This window comes from Hetaerina americana, unplaced genomic scaffold, assembly GCF_022747635.1.
Source record: "Hetaerina americana unplaced genomic scaffold, ioHetAmer1.1.p SCAF_1, whole genome shotgun sequence".
In the NCBI taxonomy this organism is placed as follows: Eukaryota; Metazoa; Arthropoda; class Insecta; order Odonata; family Calopterygidae; genus Hetaerina; species Hetaerina americana.
Window position 1 is genome coordinate 78,916,636 of NW_027286069.1, and position 20,377 is coordinate 78,937,012.

The following is a 20,377-nucleotide window of genomic DNA, read 5'->3' on the forward strand; positions in this document are numbered from 1 at the left end:
TTGTGAAAAATTTAATTATATTTAGCGCAGAGTTTTGTAATAATATCCCCAAAGAAAAGCCAAAATAAGACTGCCACTAGAGAGCAAAAATAACAGTAGATTTTTAGTAAAATCATTGAATAGTGAGAACAAAGAGTGAGCATGGCTGATCTAAAAAACCCGTGCACAATCAGTCTTCATCAGTGAATTGCACTATCCACAAGAACAAGGACAAAATTAAGGAGACGCTCCAAAGGGAGTGACAAGAATATCTACACAATGGTTATGTATTCTCAACAATTTTACGGGTTGCTTCGCATATGGATAAACAAATAGCAATTGCAATGTGGCACTATTAACGAGAACACCATTTCTGAGAAGGTGAAGGTAATTTTAGCCAACCTCATTAAGAAGATGATATGATTGTCAATGGCCAAAGAAGTATTTATGCATGTGGTTCAAGAAATTTAAGAGAAGAACCTACATCCATGGCATTTTGAGGCATGGTGAAGCAGCAAACTCAGACTCAAAGGTAGCAGAGAACTTTGTCCGTGACTTCAAGAAACTCATACATTCTGGGGGTTACCTGCCACATCAGTTTTTTAATTGTGATGAGGCAGGTCTCTTCAGGAAGAAGATGCCAAAGCAAACCTACATACATACATGCAAAGGAAAATACATTGCCCAACCACAAGTCAATGAAAGACCATCTCACACTATTTTGTGCCAATGCAAGTGGTAATTTGACAATGAAATCCCTGGCCAGCTTACCATTCAGAAACTCCACGAGCCTACAAGAAGTAATTGAATTCCAGAAGATCATGCTAAATGTGACATAGAGGTCATGAGAATCTGTTGCATTGTACCATGCAGCATACAAAGCAATCACCCTAATATGACAGTGGCTATGAATACTATAAATTCATTTAATGATACTGCTGATTTACATTTTTGCATAATTTTGAAACGTTGGCAAAAACAAATGTCTCTAGATAGATTTATTTTAAAAAAGAATAAGGAATGTATCATAAATAAGTAACTAATTATTTTTATGTTTTTGTTTTTACAAATCAAGTTTGCATTCCAGGTTGACTCATTCTGCAATAGAAGAAATGTGAAGATGATTCACGATCCTAAACAATGTATACATGATTTTCTTTAAATAAACATTGTAAATAATTTACTGTTTTGGCATGGATTGGATTATTGCATTCTACATTAATTTAGATGGGAAAAATTGTTTCACCAAATGAGTGTTTCACTTCACCAGAAAGATCCCTGAATAAATTATACTCGTTTTACAAGGTTCCACTGTACTCATTTAATAAACACTACTATGCATGAAGGATTGTATTAACTGGATTTTAATTTTAAGAGACTATCTTCCTTTGAAATATTCTTAAACCCTCTACCACCATCTTGAACTGACAATTAACATTTAGTTACATAATAATAATGCTTAGTAATTATTCCGTCTTCATTATTCAGCTTTTAACGGTTCATTTTATTTATAAACTAAAAATTGATGGTCATCATAATGTTAATGCATTCATATTTCCTGTAGCCAGTTAATCCAAATATTTGCATTGAAATACATAATATGTAAATGCCAGATTAGCATTCTTCTACAAGGGTGCAAATGAAATAACGTATTGCTGAATAACCAGTCATTGAAAATAGAACAAAGATAATCACCAGTCATTAGTGCCATAGAATAAAAATCATTTTAACTAATTAATAAGTAAGGAAATAACTATCAGGATAAGAAATCATCTAAATAATAGTTTAGGAACTTTAATCATCTGATACTCCATTTCTTAAACAAAAAATGTAAATATATGAGCCAAATTTTTACTTAATATCTCCAAATAATATTAATCAAATTGATCAGACAAACCTGCTGAGAGCTTTTTCATCCTGTCTTCCAGCAAAACTGGGATATCACTCCATCTTGAAACCAATTCCTGAAGTTCATCCCTCAGCAGTTCACTCTGGCGACTTTTTGATGGCTCTATATCCTTTGTTAATTCTTCTAAGAGTTCCAATTTTCTAATAAGTTCTTGGCCATCATTATTAACATAATCAAAGGTAGGTTGAAGTTCAACTGTTTTTTGGGAAAGTTCCTAAGAATAAGAAAGACCATTACATATAATTACAGCAAAAATTTCATTGGCATGAGAATTCATGCTGGTTTTATATTTATATCCATTATAAGAATATTCTTCACTATATAAAAGTATTATGTAGCATTTCAGTACCTGGAACTGAACCAATTGCTGATTCATTTGTTGAGGATTAGTTAATAAAGGATGCTCTGAAAGTAGAACACCTTCTACTTCATGTACCCAGTTAAGTAATGTCAATTTTGATTCCCTAAAGGACTGAGGCTCCACAGCACTTCTTCCCACCTCTGAGAACAGTTCTTGCTGCCTGACATTCAGCCTTGAAATGATAAAATTACACCACAATGATGATAATTATGTTATGAAAAATATAATACTGATCCATTCTCAAAGCACACATATATAATCAGACCTCTGCCCTGACTGCACAGATATGCATCAACAAAGCCTATCATGTTTTTGAGGGGCTGTATAAAATTGACTGAGAATTGCATAGAAGCATGACTCAATTTGAATTCTCTTCAACTCAAGTATCAATGGAAGGAGAGAATAACTATTAAAGTTAATACACATGAGTTATTATCAGTGGAAATCAGAGGGGTAAAATACCACAACACTAACTGGTAAACTGACAATACAGGTTCAAAAAATGAACGATTAAGTGTCTTCATGTAAGTTTCCAAGCAGGGACCATTTTATTGCATTTCAATTGGCATGTAACTCAATTAACATACCTTAATTCTCATTTAATTATTTTCAACAAACAATTAGAACAGAAACGTGAACACATGAAAATATAGAAGTCTATCAGTAATTTAACTCAAAATAGTTTATGAATTCTTCTTCGTAATGATTAAACAGCAAATGGACGGTGGCTAATATGTAATTTTAGAAGGCTCATATATTTTTTCTAGTTAAATAAATAAATAATTATCCCATATCCACCCTCAATTTTGGCTAATGACATTAAAACTAATTTGCAATACAAAGCATTCTAGAATCAATGTTTATTTATAATATGTTTATCCTATGCCTTCTAAAGTAAGTTGACAAAGGAGTCTTTCTACCCATTTTTGATAAAGGATGTTACATACAACCAAACAGAGGTGGACCATTAGATTCCTATATTCCAGTTTATAATGAGGATAATAGGAGGAGCGTAAGGATCCTAACTAAGTCCACTTTGTCACTACATATCTATATTTAATTGCAACAATGTACAATATGTCCATTGGGTGAACCTTAAACTGAAAACCACTGCATTCGACAACTAATAAAAACATTTGAAAAAGGATTACTCGCAACATGTAATCAAAATTGATCTTCAAAAGACATAAATTTGGATATAAAAAAATAATTCTGTCATGATTTGAAACAAGATAATAAAGTAGAAATAATTATAAATTTGCTTTAATGTCTAACTAAAACCATACACTAAACAATCAATCTCACCTCTCCAAAGTATCTTCCCATTTAGATATAAAATTCTTCATTTCGAGAAGGATGGAATCTCTATCTTCTCTTGCAGCCACATGACTACTCAAAGAACTACATTTTGCATTAAGTTTGCTTAATTTTTCTTCGTGCGACTTCATTGATTTAACTTTCACCTATCAATACAAAGAGATTTAAATTAATCAAAAAATGTTTTAAATCGTGAAATGAAAATCTGAATTGCAGGATTTAAATAAAATTATATTTTCAAAGGCCAAAAATACTACATCAACACAGGAAATTAGTGTTATTCTAATGGCATATCACTGACCCTGCATTGTTCCAGCTGCTGCTGTAAAGTCTGCGCTGTTCCTGATGGCATCTTGTCTCCTAATGATGAGGTACTATCCAACCACTTAATATAACCTTGCAAAGCCAACTGAAGTGCTCCCATTTCATTCATAACGGATTTTTTCTCAAGAAGAAAGTTGATTCTCTCCCTTCTATCTCTCAGGAGTGCTTTGAGATCATTCCACCGCACTTCAATCTCCCTCACACGCCTTTCAATGCCATCAGCAATGTCCACACCTTACGGGAGAAAGATGGCTTCATGAATAAAGGAACAACCAGCATGTTTCATGAACACTGCTGACTTGGGATTAACGACAAAACTTTCCACAATTCAAAATGTCTCCATGGTACAGATATTTATGCTGACAGTTTGTCAATGAAAGCTTTCGGTGTGTTACATCAGTGCTGCAATTTTGACATACTATGCAATTGATGCACAAATTTTAAACACGTCTCAATGCCTCTGGAGAAAAAAGTGACAGATTATGATTAAAAAATTATAGATTAGTCAATATACATCAGCATTTACGTTTGATACCCTGGAAATGTGAATCCTATTGAGAGAAGTATAAAGAAATCAGATCTTAAGAATGGAAAAATCAATAAGTATCATCATTACTGACTTCATCTGAGTGTAATTTGATTTTAAGTTGAGACATTTGTATCTGTAGTAACCATTATTACTATTGTGAAGGATTGGTGGGGTCATATATACCATGGCACTAAAAAAAGAAAAACTGATCTCACCTTTGGAATCTTCAATAAGTTGCTTTCCTAGCATTGAAAGGTTCTCAAGGTTAGCTGCATTGAACTGAATTTCTGCCTCTGTGTCCTCATACAAAACTAGCTGCTCATCAACACTGAGCTCATCAAAGGTACTCCCTCTCCCTCCTGCCCCCCTACTCCCACCTTCCCCTCCACCTCCTCCAACAAGGACACCTTCCATGTGCTCCATCCACACCATAATCTGGTTCATTGAGTCATCAAACTCCATGCGAGATGAATTGGGGGGGCCAACACGTCTCCTCTTAGATCCTCCCTGAACAAACTGAAAGAATAATTGGAATTGAGAACATAAAAAATGCCATTAGTACCAATAATGTCATTAAATAAGATAGCATAAATCTCAATGGATATATGCATTTTTTATATTCCCTTTTATATACGTTAACTTTAAAAGACAAAATGAATAATTACATTATGCTATTGATTTCGTCTTTCAGTAATCACATCCTTTGTACTGGAGTCCTAATAAAATGTTGATGACAAAGGAGAAATAAACATTTGAACAGCAAAAGTAGTGTTTGCAGCTTGCATTAAGTAGTTCATAGTGCTTATGGACAAATAATGAAGAGTGTACTCTATGCTCCCCCTCATAATAACAAAATGCTTATACCTATGTTAGTTGGCCTCCATAAAAAGGCAAAAAATTCAAGTGCAGTCTCCCATGATTTACCCAGATCATGATGAAAAGAGTTTACTCAAAAGTTTTGACATATTGAGGACTTGCACTGTTATTGAAAGATTTAGAAATAAAAATTTCCACAGACCTCTCTGCTTCCCGCATTTTTGTGAGTTGATTCCTTCACTTGCCACTGCTTCCCGGATGTGACCACTGTGGCTGATACCTCCACTGAAGGAGATATTGTATAACCAGTACCAGGGGATGATGCCATCTGATTTTTTTGAAAATGGAAATAAATTTAACTTTAGTTAATGAAATTACCATTAAAAACATTTCCAAATAATTTCATTACCAATTTACTGATAAAATATTACTTTAATAGCACAAATACCAGAGCAGGTTAAACCATACAGATTTCACATTAATGAATAAAATATCATCATACACTTTCACTGTTGAACATAGGTGATTCAATATTCACCTTTTCTATTTCATATGAAACAATCCAGGACATTTTCCCTGTCTAGTTATATTGCCACAGATTTATTCTCAATAACATTTCCAGCATTGTTTTACAAAATTTTAAAATGCATGACAATTTTTATAAAATTATGTAATAATAAGCTCTTTTAATTCAGGTTGGTAAGTTCACTTTACCTCTGCACTATGGTTCCAAAAAGTATCATTAATACATAACTTTTCAATCTTTATTTGGTATCATCAGACAAACAGAGCAATGAAACATGTCCTTCTCATATATCTTGTCTTTCTGTTAGTAACTACATCCTACTAAGTAGGCACTTTGGATAAAATTTATTTCATGTGCCAAGAAGAATTAATGATAGCTCAGTGCATGTATTGAACTCACCCTCTGACCCTGAACACTCATTATTTCTGCCAAAGCATCCCATCGGTCTTGCAAAGCTTCTATTTGTTCCATAACATCGGTAGGTGGGACAGAGAGGGCTGTAGGCATTGAGTTTGGATTTTCACTCAGGTGCTGAGCAGATTCATGAAGTGATGCTAACCTCCTCCTTTGGACTTCCATTTCGACCCGCAAAACCTATTTTTGTATCCAAAATTAAGCACAAAAGCATATTAATCAAAAATATATATCAATGCAACAATTTCAGAGCGTAAAAATCATTCGCCTTGACTGGGACTCGAACCCAGATCCCTCAATATCCGGTCGAGTGCTTTAGCCACTTAAGCTACCGAGGCGTCCTCTTAAATTTTTACGCTCTGAAATTGTTGCATTGAAATGCACATTAGCGGATGACTCCGTTAAAAGTTACTGTTGCGGCATCTCCCGCAGTTTCTTTGGAATATATATCAAAATCAAAATACATTACTTATGAAGAGAGGGAGAAAAATAGGCCTCGTGGAAAATTGATGTTTTTTTAGAACAAACTGCTCTAATCAATCAGGCTAGCACCATAATGTGAGTTAAATCAAAATCATGCTTTTCTCAAAGCGTTTGGATATGCACTTTTAACGAAGTAAGAGGATAATTGATTCCATAATATTTAGAAAGGCAATCCAATAGGAGAATTAACAAATAAGATACATTTCAAATCTACCCAATCATTCTACACCAATATGCATCATAATATCCAAAATATTCTTTTGAAGTGGAAAATTGATTTTTACTTAAGATCAAACATGAATAAGCCACTCAAAATTTCACTCAAGAAAGTCAATTTTATACCAGATTATCTACCAATGAAAACTAACATGTAATTCCTGCGAGACAACAGATTTATTGGTCTCTTCTGGTCTTGTTGCTCCTTCAGCAGATTCAGCATCCATACGCTTGATTCGTGCCTCCCTTCCATCCAGCCAAGATTTCATCCCTTGGGCCTCAGCCTCAAGATTGCGCCATGCTTCCAGAGCACCCTCAAGACGTCCCCATCGCTCTTCCATCCACTGACATATGTGGCCCCAGCGTTCACTTAAGGCGGACAGGTCATCTTCCATTTTTGAATAAACTGGAATGAAACAGAGCACAAGCAGCAGTGAGGGTACAATACCAAGTAATTTTCTCCAGTACAACAATTTTAAATTTCCACAAGCTAATAAAAAATTAATCACTTGCAAAAGGATGCATTTCAATAATATTTATTAAAAAAAGATATTATGCCTTCTTTTATTTTATTGAATGTAGACATATGATCAAACTGAAGTATCTATTAACACCAAAAAGTATAATGAAGGATAAATCTAAAACGTCTCATGAACAATATGTTATGTCAAATATTTTTACTACACAAAAGATTTGCAGATTATGAGAAAAACAGTTTTGCAACTCTACTTTAGCATATTATTTTAACATCTTGACAAATATGATTTTTCACAAAAAATATCCCATATATTGATTGCATGCACATCTGACTATCATGTTCTATTGAATTTAACCAACCACTTTCCTAGACATAAATCTAATTTTGACTAGCTGGCAAGATACAACCACCATATATGACCACCAACCACCATGAGCATTCCTCTTTGAGCACTTCAATGACTGAGGGCTCTAGGTATTCTTCCATATCCCCATCACTTATACAATGTTAAATTGTATATTATGAATTGAAATAAAGGGTACCTTTCACGCCCTATACAAAAACTATTTATAAATGCAATATGTACCAACAGTGTTCATGAACTAATGAATCTTTAGCCTTTTAAATTTTAAAAACATCTTTATTTGCCTAAAGCTAACATTAAATTATGAATCATATTTGCAATTGTAAAGACAGATCTTTATCAATTTTACAAGACAATTGGAAAAAACTACAGGTACCAACAAGTTTTAATTCTATAAATAAAGTAAACTCTATTAATTCAGGTTTTAATTTGTGGACATTTTGAGCATTAATTTAAAATGGTACGTTCATACTATTCCAGGGAAAATATTTATAAATATTATATAACATTCACTAATTTACAGCATTGTCTACTGCAAATACAGAAGCATTCCGTTGGGGTTATTTAAAAAATATGCATGGGGGAGGCACAGGTATAAACTTCAGTTTTGAAAAATTGTGCTCAAACTCTAGATTGCCCTTCTTCCTCATCACAGGTTTGGTACACAGAAATCAACTAATAATTCTTTGAACTTGATGGTGTTGTAAAATGGTGAATTGCATAATACCATCAAACAATATTTCTCATGAAATTGTTAAATTGTTCTTTCTTCAATTAATAATCTAGAAATCAGGCTATTTTGTCAATTATAACATTAAAAACTCCAAGTAATTCATTGCAAAAGCCTTTTTTTATATCCTCTCAAAGTCTAACAGATAAATATATCCCTAAGTTCATTACCTCCAGCTGTGTCCTCTTCTCCATCCACCACTACCACCATGTGAGAAAGCGAGTCCACTTGAGGTTGCTGTGCTTCAAGGTCAGTTTTGAGAATGGACAGTTGCTGCATGTGTTTTTTCAAAGAGCCTAAAGTCCATCCTTTCTGCTTGCCATCGTTCTCTCTACTCCCCTTGTCAAAAAAGCCAGAAGAAATCTCTTCCTGCGCCATTCGTGATATTCGATCCTCAGTTGCTGTTAGCCACTGTCTCAGGTGCTCCAGCTGTGTCCTCTGCAGTAACATCAAAGAGTCATGGATGCTGGAGGAAGGAAGGACATCCATGGATCATATTCAAAATTAAATCCAATCTTTTGTCTTTCGTGTAACCTTAAAAGTGCACACATTTACATATTTTTTAAGGAATGCTGTATATAACTCTTATCCCATATAGCATCTACCACAACTTTTCAGTCTCATTAACCTCAAATATAAGGAATAATTTTAAAAACTATTAGCTATTTTAGTCAGTCACTATGTGGCAAAATGGTCCTCAATTTATGACCACTGAGGCACAATTTACAAACAATTTCCATACGTTCATCCACATATATCTTCTAGATTATAAGCTGAAATAAAAAGTGTAGAATAGGTACAACTATATGATGCACAAAGATAACCAGGGTTATTAAACATGGGTTCAGGCACAAATGAAATACATTTGATAAGCCCACCAGCAATAAACAGATGATTGCCCTGAAAACAGTATTTTATATGGGCATATTATTTCACCATAATATATAAATTATCTCTCCTATGGCAATGTTTTTGATGTAGAGTAAACACATATTTTGATAATATTTCAATCGAAGAAGCCAATAAAATGTTCTAAGTGAAATAAATGTCAACTCTCCACTTGCCATGCACCATGGTTTTTATTTTTCATTAACTCCAGGAGAAGAATGAATGGGCTATTATATTTAATAGCCAGTCCATTCAGAAATTTGCTATATTTTACACTCCATCTCAATAAAGACGGTGGCTGAGTCAATCTTCCAACAAGGAGAAAATATACTACTACTACTACAATATATCCAATCACATGGCCATAAATAATCCTTGTAAAGCATTGTTAATATTCAGATCCTAATGGAATTGTAATAAACAATCTATCAAATCAGGATACAATGAAAGCTCATCCAACTTCTTGAATAAATGCAAGAGAATATTAATGTTTTTATAACATGGGAGCTCATTCCTAAAGCTCAATCAGTCAAATATGTTTGTTTTGCATTGTGTATTGTATTATTGGAGGAATGTCCTTAACAGTTCCCCAGAAATTTATCATGATCACCCAGATTTTGTCTTATTCAATTATTGTTTTATTACATATTTATAAACTACTTTATCTTTATTTCTATTTTGACTTTCAGGTATATCAAGTTAATAAAAGCAGAGTGCACTTCATTATACTGCAGGTTGATGAATACTAGAAAGGCAAGGGAAGATAATTAAAGAAAGGGAAGATGGAGATCAGGATACTCAGGGGAATGACCATTGGTTAACCATTTGAGCTGCAGCACGGCACCAATGATTATTTCCAGAGGAAGATATTTCACACTCTTCCATGCCATTTTAATCCATTCACTGCCCTCCTCCTCACTGACCTTCAGTCCAATATTAATGGATTTGGTCTTATTATTTTATTTGCCTGAAGATAACAGGAATGAAAGCCTAGGTTCATGTGAATAAAACTTCTCTTGGATCAATGTCTTTTGCAAAATTTAGGCTGGAACAAGGTCATATTTTTAACAAATAGTCATTATTTTAAGCACCATAGCTTTCCAGAAAGTGACTTCCGTTTTGAAACAAAATATGAACCTAGGGACAACACAAATTTTTATGATATACAATTGAAAGGCACATTCTTTAACTATTTTTCTACATAGCCGCCATTCAAATTGAGACATTTATCATAAAAATACACAAGCTTTTCAATTCTGTCTCTGAAGAAATCTGCCCCCTTACATTTCAACCACTTGTTTACACCAGCATGCAATTCTGCATCACAGTAAAAGAGCTGTGTTGCAAGCCACGCCTTCATCGCAGGAAAGAGGTGGTAATGTCTCATCCCCAGTTACAAAAAGATCTAAAAATGCATTACCATCTTTGCCATACGCTTTGAGAAAAGTCAGCAATGCAGCAAGATGCTGTTTTTTGCAGTCTTCCATCAAGATTTTCGGTACCCATCTTGCACAAAACTTGTGATAGTCAAGCTTCCTCACAACAATTTTAGGCAATAGAATTTGTAAAATTTAGGGAAAATGAAGCAAGAGATCTGTAATTGTAAATCAGTGATTTTTCACAAATTTTTCATTGATTTTCACAGTCAGTTCATATGTCAGAAGGCTAGACTGACTACTGCGGTCCTTGCAGTGAAAATTGGTGAGGCCATTTTAAAATTGAATGTACCAATGCTTCACTCCACCTTTAGTAATTATTCTGTCTCCTTACACCTCACAAAGTGGCCCATGAATTTCAATTGGCTAGTGGTTTTTTGCCAGTAAAAACCTAATCACAGATCGCACTTCACAACTAATGGGATTTTCTATTGCAGCACACATTTTAACAGCTCACAGTGAGCAAAGTAGAAGAACCACAGTCTGCCCACTATCACAGCAGGATGCATACTGAGTGTAAGGGCATTTAGACAGCTGGATGATGGCTCTAGCCCTACCCACCACCACGCCAGGCTAAAACGTAAGTTACATTCAGGAGAGCCCTCACATATATTTTTATTAATTAGAAAACCCTTTTTTTAATTTTTAATTTGTTATTTGTTATTTTCCAGCACATACTTAATGTTTTCCTAATCTATACATGCATTATCATGCTTCATTATTCATCATTTTGTTTATAGTAAAAGTCATCACTGCTCTGGCTGTGCATGGTTTCGTCCAAAATCATGTTATTCAAATCCCCCCCAGGTATCACAGAATACAAGATGAAAATACCCGTGGATACCATTTCATCAGCATCCAGAGCTAAAGATTTTTACCTTGTTTGACGCTGCATGGCTCTGAGCCTGAGTTCCTCCCATCTGGAATTTAAGAGCCTCATCTGCACACGAACTTCGTCCTCTTCTTCCCTTGAGAGTCCACCTTCACCCAGTAGACGAGCCCCTTCCTGCAGCACAGCACCCACACCACCCTGGTGACCACTCAACTCTAACAGAAAACTCTGATACAAACAGAGGGTGAAAATGTAGAGGAGCTTGAAAATTACCCATTCAGTTAACTACTACAATTAATTACAGGAGTGCTAAAATCGTACGTTTTCTCAAAGTAATTTCTCTTAAGGACCTTCGCCTACAGCTATGAATGAAAATTGGCAAATTCCCAGCACCTATAAATTAACCATTTTTTTGCAAGCATATGACAGTGGGATCAAATGAATGAATCCACTTTTCCAGGAGAAAAATTTCAAATAATTACCAAGAAATGAGTTCCTCAGCACATGAATAACATATTCTACCTTTCAGCAGTTCTCAAAATCAGATAATCATGCAACAATTTTTTAAATCATAAAGATTTATCTCAAAACAAATAATGTAGTCAAGCTTGTAACAAATTTCACTTAGTAGAAAAAGCAAAAATTAATCAGTCACTGTGAATCATGAACAACAATGAACTAGTCATTTCGTTAGAATTTTCATAGCTGGAGATTAAATAATAATAATGGACAAAAAAGGTCCCAACAATAAATCAAAAAATCTGAACTACCATCATTTGTCATGTTAAATTTACGTTTTAAATACAAGGTGGTAGGTGTCATAATATCCATAATGAACCATGCTTACACAATTAGTATTCTGTCACTAATTCTACATAAATGTATGACTTTATTCACCATGATACAACCTTACCAAACATTATTCATCATGGGAGCTAACGCAACCGCACTGATTTTGGCTAAGATTTTATATGGAAAACTTATTTCTCCAGTCAAAAACAAAGACAAGATTAAACTTAGCAATTAGCCCACAGACCTCATGAGAATGAAATTGTTTCTTTGCTTTCTCTAATTGAGCAGATGATGTCATATTTTCCTCTTCAACCGGACTACCACAAGGAGACAATGGAATGGAGAGTTTGTCCTCAGCTTCCAACAGCCATGTCAACACTTCCTCCAATGCCACTTGATATCCACCAAGTTCCACTGACACATTGGTAGCCAAACTGAGGGGACGGGATCCTGCAGTGCTCATAGAGCACACCTAAATCATTTAAAAAAATATATATGATTTCACAACAGTCATCAGTCACAACAATTATGCTTTTTATTTGAGAGCATGGAAATTCACATTTAATCATCATGTAGTAATTCGTTATTAATCTTTTCACTGGATGAATCACATATTTTAATCAGAAAATATGATAAAAATTTTCAATAGACAGAAACTGACATTAAATTTGGTTCAGAGCAACAAGGTATTTGATGTGTTGTTATGCATTTAAAATGTTGAATTATATTACATTTATTTTAAATCAAAGTATTTCTACTATTTAGGCATTGAATATTTCACTAAATATTCTTTTATTAAATGTCTATTTTTAAATATTATGATATTCAAATACTAATAACTTGGCATGAATTTGATTTTATTAGAGTATAGAAACTAACCTATATACATGTATGGCATGCAAAATGGTAAATTAATGTATTGTAAATCAACAAAATCTAATCCCAAAAAGGAGAAAAGACTGTATGTATAACGCAATATTTTGAGAACAAAAACAAACGACAATATACATATTTCTCTCATGATATGAATCTTCTAGTCACATTTCTTTAAATTATGCAGAGAATATCTACATCTTTCTTGCCATATGAAACCTTTTCATATAAACTTAAAACAAAGGGAAAACGGAAAGACCAAAGTACTTGAAATTTAGTACAACATATATGGCCAATTTAACGAAAGTTTAAAAATATCTCATGTGGTTATATCCCAAAACATGACTGCCAATACTTGAAAAACAATAAGTTCTTTATCAAAAATGCCCTTCAAATAATTACAAGCTTATCTTAAGATGTTTCCATCAATACTTTGCTCATGCCATTGCTTGTACAATACCTTCGTCATTTGACCTCATTCCTTAAAATACCATAGAAATTTAGAGTGGGATAAGACATAATACCAGCAGAACTATTAGCAAGATCTTCAAGAATTTTGGATTTATTGATCCATTTCAGAAAATTATGCTTTCACCATGAGTTTCTTGCATTTTTTGTTCATATATTTTTGGGTAAAATTCAGAATGATAACCAAAAAAGTTACTAATTAAGAATTGGTATTACTATAAGATATGTAGCAAGTAACTTGTGAAACATTTTAAAGACATTTGCACTGGAAATGCCACCACAATTGTTCCGGTGTTCTTACTCACATCTACTACTTGGGAGTTCATATCAGTAACAGTTACATCTAATTCATTCCCTCCACCAGCATCTACTGAATTGGTCCCTGTTTGAGGTAAAGACTGGAACAGGCACATAACATACATCATGATAGATTTTTTGTCAGGAACAGTCGTATTGACATCTGTAAGAAGAGGAAAATTTATTGTCCAGTTGTCCAGGTGGTTACAAAAGAAATACCAAATATATTACTGATGTAAAAATAAAGAATACATAACACCTGATATGTATAGTAGTTATTTCAAAATAAATGGCAGATGTACTTTAGCTATAACTGCATAGTGCATTCTTATTATCAGTAGTAGTAGTTTTAGGAGAGGCAATCGACAGCTAAGGTCATTTACACCATTTGGGATGGATGGGAAAGGAGGAGAGAAACCCAGCATCAGCATTAGCCTACTCTTAATGAAAGGTGCCAAGGGATCTGCAGTTTACCATCCCATCCAACGGACGGCTTACTCACCCAAAGTGCTCTCCAAAAGGCACCTCAAGTAGGGATCGGGATACCATTGAAAAATATCTGCAGTCTCTAGGATTCAAACCCGGGCCCTCTTGATAGGAAGGCAGTATGTTATACGCTGCACCATCCCAATCCCTCTCTTAAACTCATTAATTCCATACTTTGTAAATATAACATAAACAAGTAATATATAATCTAGCAAAATTCTCATTAATAATATTGATATTTTTGCTGATGCATAATTGCATTTAATGCCATCATTAGGTAGATGAATTGTCAAAAGTTTTACAGTTAAAATAACCATTAATATTATTTTCCCAGGATACCCAACATATTTTCTAGGTCAAAAGTTTTTATGACTTTAAATAAACAGTCAAACAACCACACATATGAAAATCCACCGTCATTATTTTATAAAATATAATAATATTGCATAATTTTAGAGGTTGAGAAAAAAGGTCCATATTATGTGACCTTTGTTATATGTCCTCAATTAAAAATATGTCAGTAGCAACAACTTCCATAAGACTTAACAAAATAATTAGAAAAGAGAGGTTAATAATAGGAGTTTTTTGTTTCTGTTTGAATGGCTATCAAATTCATACTACCTTCTGGATCCAGAAGTCTTTCAATTGAAAGGTGCTCAAGTGCGACACGGAAAGCATGCTCAAGCCTTGCATTGGGATGCTTTCTGGCCACATGATTATAATCAAAAAGTTGCGGTCGCCATCGATGGATGAGCGCATTAAATGCCAGACCATCAGACCAAGACGTTGTGAAATTTTTCACTTCCACACCAGTATACCCCTGAAACATAACAAGAAGCACAAAGAGTGAAGTTTGCTACTTAGTACCCGGGTATAAAAATATACTACTTTAAACATCAAAATGGTAATGGAATATTCTACCGAACATGATGGAATAATAAAGATTTCACCACAGAATTAAGTGTTAAGTATGATATCTTGCCAAAGAAGATGACACCTTACGAAAACTCACCTGTGTATTTTGCTGGCACCATGATAATAATGTCTTCTCTAAATTAGTCTGCTGCAATTCTGTCATAAGATCCTTTAAGTGGTAATGTACCTGTAAAAGAGAATAAAATATTGTGAGCCCTCGCTTGACCAAACCCATAAGGGGTGAAAACCTCAAATAATCTCCTGATACACATATTCAGACACATAGGCATTCATGGCTTGAGTTTATATCGAGATCTAGGAATTGAGAGTGTCGAGGTGGAATGGGTTAGCACATACTGAGGTTGAGGAAGCTGTAATATATGAAGGGGAAAGAGATACAAGGCATAGAATAATGAGGAGGGGAAAAGACTTCATCAATGAAATATGCAAAGAGGGAAAAAAATACTCTTAGGAAATTATAATGTGAAATACAACCTCAGTAACACTAATTTTACAAAAAATATATACCTTAGTCACTATGGCATGGGATTTACCTTTTCATTACCATAGAAGTTCACCATGAGAGGATTATTAATTTGCGCAAGCCAAGAATTTAAAGAAATATATATTTTTAGCTATGAGAAGTTATCACTTGAAGTTATAAGAGAAGAGCAAAGAGCTCAATGACTTCCATTGCTTTCTTGAGACAAGCTATTAAAAACCCTTTGAAGTGCAGATCCATAGAAACACGGAACAATTAATCCATACCTGCCAGTGAAGAATGATACTCCATACCAGCCCAAGGGTCAACTTTGGATTGCCATCAACAATATCATTGCTGCTAATGTTAACTAACTTCACCTGTAATAGGGTGAAATGGGAGCAAATTATTATAATTAAATGTAGCACTAACACCTGGGGTAATCTCATATAAAAAGTACAAGTTAATCATAGAAATATAGCAATCGGTACCAAAAAAAATTTGGCATATCTCGATCTGCCACGGTTTTATTTTATCATCCGGCATAAACTAGCGTTCATCACTTACATTATTCTGTTCCAGTATTTGGAGTGCTTTGTTGACATTATTGAGGTGGTGAACTCGCATTCGTCCTCTTTCCCTTTTCTGAAATTAATATTGCAAGAATATTACACACTTATATTAATTAAATTTCCATGGTTAATGAATAACTGATAGCAGCACTGGATAAAATTTACTTTATGACCGGGTTTCGATGTATTACATCATCATTAATGACCTGATGATGATGTAATACATCGAAACCTGGTCATAAAATAAAATTTATCCAGCAGAATATTGCTACTATCAGTTATTCATTATGCTCGATTTCCACCACATCATGCTTGAAACTAGTCAATTTTATCCATGGTTAATTAAAAATTCAGTAAAAATTATTAATACTTACACATTGTTTCCCTGTAAGTACTTCCAAAAGGGCCAATAGTCTGTTTCCATCCCTGAGATCCAAAAATAAGTCCGTGACCGCAGAGTGGCCACACTGAAAGGAAGGATAATTAAGGTGAAACCAAAACTTATAAAACCATTCCATACTCAGCAATGATTATCTATAAATAAACAGGTAAGTTTCCTGGAAACTGACTATTTATATGCCAATGAGTTTCTGATACGATTATAAGCAACAGGGATTAGGAGATATGGTAATTTTTTAACAGATAGGTGAGACAGCAGAAGATAAACATACATAATTATACAGTTTTTTGCATTATTTTTTCATGTGCAATTTTAATGGAATTTTACACTGACCAGATGAACTAAAATAATTACTTATTCCAAATGCATCCCTCCCTCCCTTATGTATATATCCAGAGTAGCCACCAAAATCCAATGACAAAATTCCCTGACCTTTCCAGGTTTAACCACAAAATTTCCTGACTTAATTTGACTGATGATAGCAACACAGCACCACTTAGTCCTACCCTGCCTGTTGGGTGTGTTGTCCATGCAACAAATGAAACGGCCATGGAAAAGACCCTTCACTTTTGAGGAAATATGAAATTTGACTCCTAAGGTGAACAAATTGCCAAACACTCAAAGAATAATTTAAGTACCCAATACTCGGTAGTAAAACAGGCAAACTTTTCAGCTTAAGGATATATACATTTTATTTGAAAGAGCCTGGTACTAATTTGCAGAGCTAATTGTCAAGGAATGCTTGACCAAGGGCCCCACCAGATAAACTTCCTTCCTGAGGCAACAATTAAAGAACAAGCAGCAGTTGAGTCCCAATGAATATTCAATTGAGAAATTAATGCCTTCAAGCTGAGGCAGCCTGTTCATAGGACTTAAGAGTCCATGTGACTGGTCAAAGCTCTTCTACCAATGCTGCTAAGAATTTTAAAGCTAGGGTTTACATCTAATCTCATTGTTGGGCAACTGTGAGCTCAAAGGGGTTATGGGTTACAAACAACAAAGGAGGGTGTGAAAATATTCTTAATGAGTGTGGCACCCACTGGATTAAAGATGTGGACCAATACGCAAACAGATGACAGTAGTTCTTCCATTTGAAATATTTCCTAACTCCGAAGTTTTGGGCAGGTATTAACACATAGCCTGATTTTTTCAAGAAATTTCAAACTTCTTTCAAACATAATTTGCCGTTTTAATTCCAGTTTGCCGTTTAAATCCACCGTTTCAACTAAGAAAAAATAATGATACAATACAGATTTACAAAGGTAGCAAATAGAAAACTAAGGAAGATGCATGTTAATTAGGAGGAACTTCTTCCACCTCAAAAAACTACGGTAAGGACAGTTCTTTTACCGGAGTCATTCGCTCGTGTACACTGGAGTGCAGAATTTCACAGCGCAAAAACCATTCGCCTTGACCGGGATACGAATCCAGAGAGTAAGAGGACGCTTAACTGGCCAAAGAACTAGGCCGGACATCGAAGGATCTGGATTCGAATACCGGCCATGGAGAATGATTTTTGCATTGTGAAATTCTCGCGTTTCTTCCGCTTCGCTTATCACATCGCACTAATTATGAGTTTTTTTAGTATAGTTACCGCTTTACACATCAAAGCGACCGAAAAATCATGGCATATTTTCCGCAACGAACCCATTTAGGCCCTTATTTATAGTCGTCTAACAGCTCTGAGATTCTCTGAGGGGTCTCCAATCGCCAGAATTCCAAACTAATATGCTTTTTGACTTTGTACTCGGATAAGTGAAGTGGGTAGCAAATAAGATAAAACGGACTAAATCGACATCTCTGCTTTGAGAGTTCACCCAGGTGGAGTTGATCTAAGGTGTAAGACCCTAATCCAGGGATTCGAGAAAGTATTATTTGATGCTTTCAGCAAGATACTCATACCGTTGCAACTCTCTCTAAAACAATCCACTACATTCACAACAGAAAACAATTAAAACGAAGGATTACATTATTATTTGTCATACATCTTAAAATTAAAGCACTCCGCGAGATGAAGGACATTTAAAGATATATATGCTCGTATATACTATATGTTTCTACATAAAATACCGCCAACAATGGTCATAACTACCAGTTATTCATTTGATTTGTAATTAAAGACGTTTCAAAATGATTTGCTCCAAATACAAATGCATTCTACACCAAAATATTCATTACATCACATCAGTTTTCCCGTTCAACCTTTTGAATTACCGTCAGTAATTGCGAGCAGTGTTTTCAAACCTGAAGCTTCGGTGTAAAAATGATACTATCCAGATACTATATTTTACGTGCATGACAAAAGCCACACCAATCACGTCAGTTATTGAGAAAAATTTACCAGTACGTTTTAGATTTCGCTTCAACTTTCTTTTACGAGTAATTATCAACATCTTAAATGGTATTTCAATTTTTATAGACTAGGAGAATAAAGAGGTCATGGTTTGTGTTGAGTCCAAAAACTACAGTGCACGCTCTCAAGAAAAATAAAACACCTTGGGACTACCACCATGTGCTGGGGCTGATTTTGAAGGCCTAAGAACTCTCCCAGGTGACAACTTCCATTGGCTATTTCGACCAAACATATATTTTTCATCTTATTATCTAAAACAATATAACATCTTAACGACAAAGCCACATACGTTTTAAAATAATCACACGACTCGTAATTTATCTTTACGGGAGTGGTTACACGAGGCATAGTAATTCGAAAAGTAAAGGCCGTTTTCGTAAACATAAGTATTGGCGGATCAGAACAAAGGTGTACGCAATCAACGCCATCTACTGATTGCTTCCAAAGCCACTGAAGTTATTTTTGCACGTTTGCCTGTCGGTGGATGCAGATATTGTAACAATGTACGCGAAAATCGTTGCCCCCGCAAGTTGCGAAGTGGGTGCCGTGATTCGATTTTCGTGTGCTAAGGATCATCAGCAGCCCTAATTCACCGGGAGTTGTTCCTAGTTTATGACTTACATTAATGAATGAAGGAAACGTTCGATAATATGATCAAAATTTAACAGATGACCGTACAACTATTACTCTGGTGTATATTCACCCCCTGCCACACACCCTGGCGGAGGCTTGCAGGGTGTATATGAATAAATAAAAATAAATAAATAAATGTGCATGACGAAGAGCGGAGTGGCAGGCCCAATATCCTCACCATCGAAATCGTTAAACTTGTGGACCAAGAACTGTGATCTGATTGACGATTAGTGCTCTGGACGATAAATGTCCTCTGACGCATTACTATTTATACGATTTTATCGGAAAAGTTCGGATATCACAAATCGTGCGCGGGAACTGAAAATACTTACCGACCAACACAAAAAGCAAAAACTGTTGAGTGGACGAGCTATTTCCTCTTCTTACACTTGAAACAGTGGCTTGGTGGACAACGGTTTTCAGACGACGAGGAACTAGAGACCCCGTTGTTAACTGGTTAAATTACCAGCCAACCAACTTCTAAGCTGAGGGGTCATAAATGCTG

General features: G+C 34.8%; 1 protein-coding gene across 1 annotated transcript in view; it reads right to left on the reverse strand.

The window, feature by feature from the left end:
* Dys (Dystrophin) overlaps positions 1 to 20,377 on the reverse strand; it is a 479,719-nt gene that overhangs the window by 318,147 nt on the left and 141,195 nt on the right. Inside the window, exons 3-19 of the mRNA XM_071591999.1 lie at positions 16,861 to 16,953; positions 16,482 to 16,559; positions 16,202 to 16,294; positions 15,531 to 15,620; positions 15,140 to 15,338; positions 14,041 to 14,195; positions 12,639 to 12,866; positions 11,649 to 11,830; positions 8,617 to 8,912; positions 7,027 to 7,280; positions 6,161 to 6,355; positions 5,438 to 5,563; positions 4,635 to 4,935; positions 3,868 to 4,124; positions 3,555 to 3,712; positions 2,238 to 2,421; positions 1,877 to 2,102 (exon numbers count right to left, since the gene is read on the reverse strand). Of these exons, the coding sequence (XP_071448100.1) occupies positions 1,877 to 2,102; positions 2,238 to 2,421; positions 3,555 to 3,712; positions 3,868 to 4,124; positions 4,635 to 4,935; positions 5,438 to 5,563; positions 6,161 to 6,355; positions 7,027 to 7,280; positions 8,617 to 8,912; positions 11,649 to 11,830; positions 12,639 to 12,866; positions 14,041 to 14,195; positions 15,140 to 15,338; positions 15,531 to 15,620; positions 16,202 to 16,294; positions 16,482 to 16,559; positions 16,861 to 16,953 (3,115 nt within the window). The remainder of the gene's footprint in view (positions 1 to 1,876; positions 2,103 to 2,237; positions 2,422 to 3,554; positions 3,713 to 3,867; positions 4,125 to 4,634; positions 4,936 to 5,437; positions 5,564 to 6,160; positions 6,356 to 7,026; positions 7,281 to 8,616; positions 8,913 to 11,648; positions 11,831 to 12,638; positions 12,867 to 14,040; positions 14,196 to 15,139; positions 15,339 to 15,530; positions 15,621 to 16,201; positions 16,295 to 16,481; positions 16,560 to 16,860; positions 16,954 to 20,377) is intronic.